This window comes from Lathyrus oleraceus, chromosome 1, assembly GCF_024323335.1.
Source record: "Lathyrus oleraceus cultivar Zhongwan6 chromosome 1, CAAS_Psat_ZW6_1.0, whole genome shotgun sequence".
Taxonomy (NCBI): Eukaryota; Viridiplantae; Streptophyta; class Magnoliopsida; order Fabales; family Fabaceae; genus Lathyrus; species Lathyrus oleraceus.
In genome coordinates this window covers 73,167,132-73,179,896 of record NC_066579.1, presented here as the reverse complement: position 1 = coordinate 73,179,896, position 12,765 = coordinate 73,167,132, and the positions used below count along the sequence as shown (strand labels likewise).

General features: G+C 32.8%; 2 protein-coding genes across 2 annotated transcripts; one reads left to right on the top strand and one right to left on the bottom strand.

Annotated features, from left to right (window-relative positions):
- Positions 1-439: 439 nt before the first annotated feature.
- LOC127115444 (ARF guanine-nucleotide exchange factor GNL2) lies at positions 440-4,989 on the top strand. Its single transcript, XM_051046989.1, has 3 exons — positions 440-961; positions 1,255-1,820; positions 1,917-4,989. Exons 1-3 carry the CDS (start codon positions 449-451, stop codon positions 4,987-4,989), a joined length of 4,152 nt encoding a protein of 1,383 aa, XP_050902946.1. The 5' UTR covers positions 440-448.
- Positions 4,990-9,270: 4,281 nt separating this feature from the next.
- LOC127092090 (uncharacterized) lies at positions 9,271-11,249 on the bottom strand. The gene is made up of 5 exons (XM_051030894.1): positions 10,457-11,249; positions 10,185-10,264; positions 10,015-10,092; positions 9,447-9,511; positions 9,271-9,334 (listed from the first exon to the last, which is right to left on the bottom strand). Exons 1-5 carry the CDS (start codon positions 11,247-11,249, stop codon positions 9,271-9,273), a joined length of 1,080 nt encoding a protein of 359 aa, XP_050886851.1.
- Between the last annotated feature and the right edge of the window lie 1,516 nt (positions 11,250-12,765).

Sequence of the window (12,765 nt, the reverse complement as noted above, 5' to 3'; positions counted from 1 at the left end):
ATAATTCACAAACAAAATTTAGAATTTTATATTAATGTTAGATATTTTTATTAGTATACTTTTTGTTGAAACTCATGCAAATAGTTTTGCCTAATAAGAATTTTTATTTGGTATTTTTGTTTTGTTTCAATACCATTAATTATTGAATAACTATATAATAAATGTAGTCCTCTAACAAAAACTTTCCTTTAAAATTTGTCAAAAATTTTGCTTTCCTTTTTAGGAATTTGAAACCATAGAAAAATTCCATAGACCACAATACCACTTCTTCACCAAATTATCCGGCAACATTTTCCCATAATTTTTGCATCCTCACAAACATCTTTGTCTTCTATACTCTCCACAAAACTCTCTCCATAATTTTTGTATCCTCACAGAGAAACCAAACTCTATCAACTTACACTTTTCTTGCACATCAAGAAACTCACATTTTTCATCTCTTTGCGAAATGGATACTATAGATGATTTCACAAATGAAGAACTAGAGGATTATCCAAACCAAAAGAAAAAAGACACAGCAAAATCAAAAAGAAGACAACTAGGATTATCATGCATGTTAAACACTGAAGTTGGTGCAGTTCTAGCAGTTATACGTCGTTATCCAGAATTCAGTCCTCTCTATAACATTTCTTCACCGGAAGAAACCTATGATTCTTCCATTGTTAATTCGTTAAGGTCTCTTAGATCTCTCATTTTCAATCCTCAACAAGAGTGGCGGTTTATCGATCCTTCCATTTATCTTTCGCCTTTCCTTGACGTTATTCAAAGCGATGATGTTCCCGCGTCTGCTACGGGGGTTGCGCTTTCCTCAATTCTTAAGATTCTAAAGTTTCAAGTGTTTGATGATAGGACTCCCGGCGCGAAAGAAGCTATGGAATCGATTGTGGCGGGGATTACTAATTGTAGGCTTGAGAAAACTGATCCTGTTTCTGAAGATGCCGTCATGATGAAGATACTTCAGGTTTGGATACACCGTTTATAGCACAAACATTTGTCATATAAGTAGTTGTGTATAATGTAGTTCTATACTAAAAGATTTAATAAGGTCGAATTGTTTTCGTATAAGTTATAAGCTATGACACGACGACACTGACACGACGACACTGACACGACGACACTGACATGGCACGATGACACTGACACATTGACACATACCTGTTTTCAGATGTGTCGGTGCTACCAAGGTTATACGGTGTTTTCATGAGTTTTACCAGAGAGATTATGAAAATAAGCTGAAAAAAGCTTATGCTACAGGTTTTGGCAGGGATAATGCAACATAAAGCTTCAAATTTACTCAATGATCAAGCTGTGTGCACACTTGTAAATGCATGTTTTCAAGTTGTTCAACAATCTGTGAATAGAGGAGATTTGCTACAAAGAAGTGCAAGATACACAATGCATGAACTTATTCAAGCTGTGTATTCAAGGTTACCCGAAATCGAAGGTAATGACAGAGAAGGAGATTCTGAATCAGACATAGATGATGTTGATGATAGCGATGGTTTGGAATCTGGTTATGGCGTTCGTTGCGCGATAGATATATTTCATTTTCTGTGTTCATTGTTGAATGTTGTGTCTATAGTTGAAGCAGATGGTTCAACTACTCATACAGCTGATGAAGATGTTCAGATTTTCGCTTTGGTCTTGATTAACTCGGCTATTGAGTTGAGCGGCGATAAGATAGGGAATCACCCTAAGCTTTTGAGAATGGTTCAAGATGATTTGTTTCATCATTTGATTTACTATGGAACTTGGTCTAGTTCGTTTGTCTTGTCGATGATTTGCAGCACCGTTTTGAATGCGTATCACTTTCTTCGAAGGTAAAAAGTCGAATCACAGATGAAAAAAAATGATTTTGTATTTACTTCAAAAAGACATTTCTTCTTATGATCTTTGATTTGCTTCTTTTTTCGCAGGTCGCTTCGTTTCCAATTAGAAGCATTCTTTGGACATGTTCTAATCAGAATCGCAACTCTTGGAACCACAATTCAGCTGAAAGAAGTTGCGGTTGAAGGTATAATAAACTTCTGCAGACAACCAACATTCATAGTTGAAATCTACGCGAACTACGACTGCGATCCGTTTTGCCGCAACACATTTGAAGAAGTCGGAAGATTGCTATGCAAGCATTCGTTTGCGTTGAATGGTCACTTAACAAGCTTACACATTCAAGCCTTTGAAGGACTATTGATCATGATTCACAACATTGCAGATCATATTGATAAAGCTGATGACAGAGCTCCTTTAGGTCCTTACACAGCTCAATTGGTTGAGTATACACCTTTTTGGGAGGAAAAAGAAAAAGATGATGATGACTTAGAAGCTTGGGTCGAGCATGTTCGAATCACGAAAGTGCAGAAAAAGAAGTTACTGATAGCTGCAAATCATTTCAATAGAGATAATAAAAAGGGCTTAGAGTATTTGAAACATGCTAAGTTAGTCTCCGATCCTCTTGATCCGAAGGCGTATGCTTACTTCTTTCGGTACACGCCTGGTTTAGACAAAAAGGCGATCGGCGAATTTCTTGGTGACCCTGATGCCTTTTACCTACAAGTTCTTAAGGAGTTCACAGACACTTTTTATTTCAATGGTATGGGACTTGACCCTGGATTGAGATTTTATCTTGAGAGTTTTAGGTTACCGGGCGAGTCGCAAAAGATTCAACGCGTGTTAGAAGCGTTTTCTGAGAGATTCTTTGATCATCAACCGTCGGATATATTCGCAAGCAAAGACACTGTTCTTATTTTATGCTATTCCTTAATTATGCTTAACACTGATCAACACAATCCACAAGTTAAGAAGAAAATGACAGAAGAAGAATTTATCAAAAACAATAGAGCAATCAATGCAGGACAGGATTTACCTAGAGAGTATCTTTCTGAGCTTTTTCAATCTATTGCTAGCAATGCAATTGTGTTAGATCAAACTATTGTGTCAATAGACATGAGCCAAAGCAAGTGGATTCAGCTCATAAACAGATCGAGAGTTACGCAGAGTTTCGTGCAATGCGAATTCGATCATAGAATATGTAGAGATATGTTTGCCTGCATTGCCGGTCCTTCGGTAGCCGCTCTTTCGTCTTTTTTTGAACATGCAGATGAAGAGGAACTCATGCATGAGTGCATTGAAGGACTATTCTCGGTTGCGAGAATCGCGCAATATGGAATAGAAGACACACTTGATGAACTTGTAACATCTTTTTGCAAATTCACAACACTGCTAAATCCTTATGCTTCAACAGAAGAGACCATGTTTACATTCAGTCATGATTTAAAGCCAAGACTCGCAACAGTTGCTGTATTTACCTTAGCGAATGATTTCCGAGACTCGATTCGAGGAGGTTGGAAGAACATAGTAGATTGCTTGTTGAAACTCAAAAGGCTCAGATTGCTCCCTCAATCAGTCATTGATTTTGACGTGCCAGCCGACGCACCAACAACGCCTGGATCAGCCGCCTTTTCTCCAACTGACGATAATAAATTTGGACCTCATCGGTTTCCTAGCATCATGACTCGTCTTTCGCTTCTTTCGCAAGAAAACACAGAAGACGGTTTGACACTTGGTAGCGAATTCGAACAGAATCTCAAAATGATCAAAATGTGCAGAATCGGTAGCATCTTTGGAAGTAGTTCAAACATTCCAAAAGAATGTTTACAAAACCTCGGTCGATCTTTGGTATTCGCAGCAGCCGGAAAAGGCCAAAAGTTTAGCACGCCCGTCGAAGAAGAAGAAACTGTTGGATTTTGTTGGGATTTAATCACTGCAATTTCTTTAGCCAATGTTCATAGATTCCAAGTATTTTGGGCAAATTTCCATGACTATCTCCTAGCAGTTGCTCAATTTCCAATGTTCTCGCCAATTCCATTCGCCGAAAAAGCACTTTTAGGCCTTCTCAAGGTATGTCTCAAACTCTTTTCTACACCAAGAGAAGATAAACTAGCTGAAGAGTTCATTTTCAAATCCATAACATTAATGTGGAAACTCGATAAAGAAATACTCGACATGTGTCACGAGATCATATCTCAAACGATGAGCAAAATAGTCATCGAATACCCTGCAAATTTGCAAACACAAATAGGATGGAAATCAGTACTCAATTTGTTATCAGTTGCATGGAGACATCCCGAAACTTATGACCTCGGAATCGAGGCATTGGCATCTTTATTCTCCGAAGGCACTAACGTAACACGAAACAACTACGCGTACTGCATTGATTGCGCATTCGGTTGTTTCCTAGCGAAGAACAGTCCAATAGAGAAAAAAAAGAAGATACTCGATCTATTAGCCGATTCCGTGAACCTGTTGGTTCAATGGCATAGAGCACAATACTCAGATCCAGGTAGCAATATTAGTGCAGCAAGCATCAATAGTAGTTCATCAATGGAAGACAATTACCGAGGTCCTACAAACGCAAACTATAACATGAACCTATTTGTTAAACTCGGCGAAGCATTCAGAAGAACAAGTTTATCAAGACAAGAAGAGATAAGAAACCATGCAGTCTGTTCACTTCACAAAAGCTTCAACCTAGCAGAAGAAATGCTATATGTATCATCCAACTGTATAAACTATTTCAACCTAGTGATATTCGCAATGGTTGACGAGTTACATGAGAAAATGTTGGAATATTCGAGAAGAGAAAACGCTGAGAGGGAAATGAGAAGTATGGAAGGAACATTGAAACTTGCAATGGAGTTATTATCAGCTATGTATTTACAATCACTGAAACAGATTTCAGAGAGTCCTGCATTTAGAGCATTTTGGTTAGGTGTGTTGAGAAGAATGGATACATGCATGAAAGCTGAATTAGGACATTATGGTCCTTCATCATTGAGTGAAATTATACCTGATTTGTTGAAGAAGATTATAACACAAATGAAAGATGAAGGAATGTTGGAGCCTAGAGAAGATGATGATATGTGGGAGATTACTTATATTCAAATTCAATGGATTTGTCCTCCTCTTAAGGATGAGTTGTTTCCATTGTAGAAGCAGGATTATGTTATATACAAAATGTACAAGAAACATGATTTGGAACCATTTTTGGGGACAAAATTTAAGGTACTTCCATTCAAGTTACTTTTTATTAGATGTTGATGTTATTTTCATTCTTGTACCAAATTTACACTAGTTTTTGTATGCAGTCTGAATCTCTCACAAACACGTTTTAAGTGAGACTCATTTTATTTTTTCCTAAAATTTAATAAAAAATGCATTTCCAAATTCATCTTATATTAATTTATAATAAATTCATACATAACATATTCTTTTTATAAAAAAAATTGAAAAATATATTTTGAAATAAAACCAATTTAAAGCACGATACAATCGCTATATATTTAAGAGAAATGATATCTATACACCATATTCCTACACCTACACCATATACAATAAAGTTTTAATTTTTTATTATTAATTTCTCTCTTCTCATATCAATCAATTTTGATAAAAAAATATTTATTATGTAAATATTTATTAATCAATTTCATAACTTTTTTAATATGTAAAAATATTTATAAAAAAAATATTATTTTTTAATATTATTTTTTATTATGTAAATATTTATTAACCAATTTCATAATTTTTTTAACCAACTTTATAACTTGTATTAACCAATTTTGGTGGCTATTCAAAATTATTTTTAATGTCTGGACGTTCATTAACCAACTTCGTCACTTCATTAACCAATTTTTTATATTTAATTAACAAACTTTTTTCACTATTTTAAGTCACTGTTCATAGACACTGTTCACGTGTACTGTTCATGTCATGTTCACGCGTACTGTTCATGTACTATTCACATACTGTTCATGTACTGTTCAAAATACTGTTCATAAAAATATTATTTTATTTTTAAAATACACTGTTCACCGTATAAATACAGTGAACAGTGTATACGGTGTAAGTATTTGGTGTAGGAAGTGGTGTAGGAATAGCATTGCTGTAAAAAAAATAGAGAAAGTGTGAATAGTAGAATTGCAAATGGATCCAACAAATAGAAACAAATTTTTTTCTATTATTTATTTTCGGTTACAATTGAACATTACAAATCAAATCAACCTAAATCTAATCTTCCTAAAACAACACAAATCAAATTAAAACTTGACCTAATATTTACATTATAAAAGCAAAACCCTAGGTTACAATTTGGTTTGGTCATGATATACAAATTCACAACTCTAAAGTTGTTGTTCTTCAAACTGAAGAACAACAACACTAACCCTAAAAAATCCCAACCTCCAACCTTAAAGTCCATCAATCTCCATCTGTACCTTGCAACAAACAAAAAAGAAAGAAGTCGGGATGGAAGGAGAAAGGAAATGACTCAATAAGAAAAGGAAAGAACTTACCTTTTGTGCTCACTGGGGACAACATCATCCCCGTAGGTTGGTTCATTTCCTTGCAGTATTGAACATCTATTGTTGTTTTGCATGTTTTGAACCTGACGGAGTCAGAAATTTTAAGTAGTGGGGTCAAGACGAATATAACATTTCATTTTCAAAAATATAAATATATATTAAAATTGTCTAACGACTTCTCATATTATGAAAATGTTGAAAGATTTTCTCATTTTCAACATTAACAAAAAATATATATTATGTGTTTGAGAATTAGGAGTTGATGATTGCTCTGTTTATTTTCTTTGAAATATTTTTCCATTGCTTATTAGTAAAAACAACAAAAAATCACAATTAAAATCATATTGAGAAAATTCATACTAATACTATAAAATTGATATATACACAACAATTTCAAATAAATACTATAAAACTCTAAAGTTAAATTTACTGTCATTAACACAATCTCAAGCTCAATAAAGTAATAATATATTTTACTCTTACTACAATAATAAAAATACATATTAAAATTAAATTTTTTTTATCTTTTAATAGATCAACAATGGAGAAGAAACTAATGATTTGTGTATAATGGGAAAGAATCAAAGAGAATTAATAGGAATAGGAAAAGAAAATTTGAATTTTTCTAATTTTATTTAAAGCATTTATTTTATTTAGTATATAAAATTAATTATTTTTAAGTAAAAAAAGCAAACAATTGGATATTTTAATGCAATGCGATAATTGATGTGTGTGAGAAACTAAATTATTCAATATTATTTATTAAGTGGGGGCCATTATAAAAAACAATTCCTAATTTTTGTTACAATTAATATATTAATATATTACTTATAATAATAAATATTGAATAAGTGATCATTATGGTGGAGGCATGGGCCCACCCTTGCTACAAGGTAGCTCTGGCCCTGATTATCATGTTTGTTTTGTTTAAGGTAGGGGTTTGTTTTGTGTGGTTGCGCTTGTTGGATTTATGGTTGATGTGATTTATGGTAGTTGGGTTTGGTATGATGTCAGACATATGAGAGTTTTGTTTTAGGGTGTCGAAGATTTGGGTTTGAATTTGTGTTATGTTGTTTGATTTAGGCTTAAGAGGATCAGATATGTTGATTAGGGATGGATTGATGTTGATCTGGGTAAGATATTGTTGTTTCTGGTTGGATTCGGGTTTTGGGGTCGAGGTTGACGATGAATGTTCATCAGGATGATGAATATTCATGGTGGACAAAGGTTGTTTATGGGTTTGGGTCTTTAAAGTAGGATATGGTTCATATCATTAAGGTTAGGGTTCTTATACCAGTTACAGTTCATGTGTTGAAGACTTAGGGTTGCCATGGTTCTATGGTTTTTTGGGTTTCTAGCCTAGGATTCTTAGGTTTAGTTGAGGTTCTGGCTTGGGTATTCATCATATGATGAACACCATTGAAGGCGATGGTGGTTTATACGGTGATTTGGGAGAATTGTGGTTGTCGGAGAAGGTTAGGTGGTGGCTGAGAAGTATATATATATATATATATATATATATATATATATATATATATATATATATATATATATATATATATATATATATATATATATATATAGAGAGAGAGAGAGAGAGAGAGAGAGAGAGAGAGAGAGAGAGAGAGAGAGAGAGATTATTAATTTTTTTTAATTTTGTAAGTACTATTAGTGTATGACTATTATTACTACATTTTCTTACTAGTGTTACTATTTTTCACATTATTATTTTTTGTCTCACTATTATTATTATTAGATATATTATTATTATTATTATTATTATTATTATTATTTTGATTCCAATCAAGATCCAGGTCAACTCGATCAAAGCCCCACGCAAAAAAATAGAGAAAGTGTGAATAGTAGAATTGCAAATGGATCAAACAAACCGAAACAATTTTTTTTCTATTATTTATTTTCAGTTACAATTGAACATTACAAATCAAATAAACCTAAATCTAATCTTCCTAAAACAACACAAATCAAATTAAAACTTGACCTAATTTTTACATTATAAAAGCAAAACCCTAGGTTACAATTTGGTATGGTCATGATTTACAAATTCACAATTCTAAAGTTGTTGTTTTTCACACTGAAGAACAACAACACTAACCCTAAAAAATCCCAACCTCCAACCTTAAAGTCCATCAATCTCCATCCGTAGCTTGCAACAAACAAACAAAAAGAAAGAAGTCGGGAATGGAAGGAGAAAGGAAATGACTCAATAAAAAAAGGAAAGAACTTAACTTTTGTGTTCACTGGGGACAACCTCATCCCCGTAGGTTGGTTCATTTCCTTGCAGTATTGAACATCTATTGTTGTTTTGCATGTTTTGCACCATTATCATCAGTGACAGAGCCAGAAATTTTAAGTAGTGGGGTCAATATGAATATAACATTTCATTTTCAAAAATATAAATTTATATTACAATTGTTCTAACGACTTTTGATGTTATGAAAATTTTGAAAGATTTTCTCACTTTCAACATTAACAAAAAATATACATTATGTGTTTGAGAATTAGGAGTTGATGATTGCTCTGTTTATTTTCTTTTGAAATATTTTTCCATTGCTTATTAGTACAAACAACAAAAAATCACAATTAAAATGATATTGAGAAAATTCATACTAATACTGTAAAATTGATATGTACACAACAATTTCAAATAAACACTATAAAACTCTAAAATTAAATTTTCTGTCATTAACACAATCTCATGCTCAATAAACGAATAATATATTTTTACTCTTTTTTTAATGCGCACAACAGAGAAAAATAAATATTTGTTTTTCTTTTGATGAGGTTTCTACTGTAGGTCGCATTAAAAATAATATTATTACATTTTGAAAATGGTAAATAAAGATATTCAAAATTATATCGAAGCATGCAAAGTAATATTGATACTATGTAATCAATGACGTTCTTTAAGAGGAATGCCGAACATGAAATCTCTATTCGAAGTATTTTCTTTTTCCCTGCAATTGTTTTCCGTATTAAAGAAAAAAATGTAAGACTCTTAAATTAAATTTTTTTTAGAGTAAAAGATAGAAAATTAATAGTAAGTTGTGTAATATAGCTTTTGCGTACCTCATAAAGATTCGAATCAATTCTTCGTACATCCCTTTATCAATGCGCTCTTGAGATTTAAAAAACTACAAATACATGACGAAATATTATAAAAGAAATACATTAAGAACATATGACTCGTTTGAATATAATATGGTTTATTGCGACACAAATAATACCTGGAGACTGGAGATACTTTGTTTTAGTCTAGATTTGGTAGAACAATAATTATGACTTGTTTCTGAATTACCTGGATTTCTGGTAAATAAGGAAAATAATGGACTTAGTAAATATATATGGTTTTATTTACATAAACCACAAATAGCAGTTAAATTCATGCATTCAAAAATAATCTAAAGTAAATATATTCTTAAATGAATTAAAAAACCTCTCCATCCTTTGAGATATTATTTCTCTTTTCACCATTTTCCAAAGTTGTGTTTTATCTGTTATCACTGTGGAGCTCCAACCGATGGAGTAAATTTTCAAACTTTTTGACCTGTTTCAATGAGGATGATAAAAATGTTACTGAAAGAGTGATGAAAGTGCAAGAATTTTTTTATACGTATTACGGAAAAGATAAATACACCTTATTGTCGAGTTTGCCAATGGATGAAATACTTTGTTCATCCTTCCATGTATTCCATTTATCTTCAAAGTTTGTTATCTAAAATTTATTGCATAAGAATAGTGAGAATAACTATCACCCCATTTATATCTAACATAAAAGCATAAAATAAATGATTAAGTATAACTTACTTTCATGTTGAAGCAAGTTTCAACATTCTTTCGTCTCAACTCCTTACATAATTGAAAGATTTCATCGTGTTCTAGTTTGGCTGTATATTAAAGCAAAAGAAAATTATATTTAGTTATTATCTATCTATGATATAAATAATACAATATAAGCTTGGTATGTCGTGTAACCAAAATGGGAATCAACATGTGAGCAATTTTTCCATTGTACTTAATAAATACCTGCGGGTGCGATAAAAGAATTTGTTTGTAGACTACATTTTTTGTGTAGTCACCATCTTCTCCTTTCAATTTTCCTTCCCTGGTTAAAACTCTTGTTGTAGTATGTGAAACACCCCTGGATAAAGTCACATATAATTGTCCATGACTAAAAACATGTCGTGGAAGATATATTCCAACATTTGGAATGGTTTTCCCTTGTAATTTATTTATTGTAATTGCAAAACTTAGTCGCACAGGAAACTGCTTTCTACTAAGGACAAAAGGAAGACCATCACTTGCAGATGTTTTTATTTTAATTCTAGGTAAAAAAGCACATTTTCCTGCGTTACTTCCTGTCAAGATTTCCACATCCAACATATTCATAAATAAACCACGACATAATAACCGGGTCCCATTACACAATCCATATCTAGGATCTAGATTTCGTAACAACATCAATGGTGCACCCTTTTTTATCTTTAGAATATGTGGTGGCAAACTACCTTGTGCAATTGAGTTTAAGAATTCTTGTTGGTATAAATTATGATTATCTCCTTCAACCTCGTCAAACGATAACAAATTATGTTCTTCTCCTGGAAACTGATCGATAATCATATCATTCAATTTTTGGACATCATCATTTGTTGGTGTCAAAATAGCTCTTTGTACCATATATGGGGCATCCCAACCATGCAATTCTAAATTAGGAAAAATATGTTGGATAATTACTTGTATGGAATGATCACCTTCCCATGGGATTGCAATATGTAAAGGTAACCTCACCATGTCATCTGGTTTGGTAGGTTCAACACCATCACCAATGCGAATAAGAAATTTTGCAAACTCTTGATCATGCAATGATCGCATATTTTGACGCAAATGTAAAATCTTGGTATGATTCCATAAATGAGACTGAACAATACACGCTGAAATCATTTGTGCCTTAGTACCTTTTCTTACAACAGGAAGAACTTGACGAAATCCCCCCCCCCCCCATGATCAGAAGTTTTCCACCAAATGGAGCATTGTTGCTACAAATGTCTTGTAATGATCGATCTAAGGCTTCCAAACAATTTTTGTTTGTCATTGGTGTTTCATCCCAAATTATTGCGGCAGCAACTCTAATGAGATTTGCAAGATCCTTTTGCTTTTGAATACCACAAATGGAACTCGGTTGAATATCAATAGGTATCTTAAATCGAGAGTGTGCAGTCCTACCACCGGGTAACAATATTGCAGCTATACCAGATGATGCAGTTGCTAAGACAATTTCTCCTCTACTTCTTAAACTTGCCATTAATGTTCTATAAAGGAATGTTTTACCTGTTCCTCCTGGACCATCAACAAAAATACCCCACTGTGTTTTTGAACAATTACATTCATAATGGTGTTGAATGTAATCATTTGATCATTATTTAACTTAGCAATAGATTCAATATCTTCATTGGGGATATCGATCGCTAACTCCTCTTGTATGATACTCGGAACTGCACCTCTGTCTATTGTATTAGGGGGTAAATATGGGAGATCATAATCTTCAATCTTTTTACCATGCAGGTTTAAGAGTTCATTCAAGTCCTTCAACAACATATTAGTTAAGTCTGATTCCATGGCATTGTTAGTTGTTTGATAATCCTCTACCATATGTGTAAAAAACTCATTCCAAAGGCCTCTAACATCAGTAGGTTCACAAAATATTAAAATCGTCACGAGTAACCTTCGTAAAGCATATGGCATTCGGAGACTCGTAGCCTCAACCAAACAATCACGAATACTATGATCAGTCTCTAGAAATCCCCTATCCTCGGCTGATTTTTTAAATGTACTGAAAGTCATGCCGTTATTTGTAAGAAGATATTCCCAACTGGTTGGACCTGTGACATGGGATAACAACAGTCGCAAGTAAAACTTATCTCCCTCCGAAGGTGATACCGTATAGATTCTCCCAATAACTTTTCTTGTTGATCGCCTACGATGCCATTCCATATCCCGCTTGTTCCAACAACAATGCTCTGGAATCTCTCTATACAGATACTTTCTTGCTTGTGGATCTCGTAGATTCAATGCAAAGAATTGTGTGAGCATTGTAGTGAATAAGATGATTTTATTATTCAAATTATGAAAATATATTAAAATAAGCATTACAATTTGTATGTTACCCAAAATATGTTAATATTGTTTTCTTTTAACCAATAAAATATTATGTTACCCAAAATATGTTAATATTGTTTTCTTTTAAGTAATAAAATATTATGTTACCCAAAGTTTCCACCAATTTATTAATTAATATTTCGTTCAACTAATTATTTTAATAATTAATTAATAATTAAATTATTATAGTATGTCAGTCCATTAAATCAATTTAAGTTGTGAACATCACACC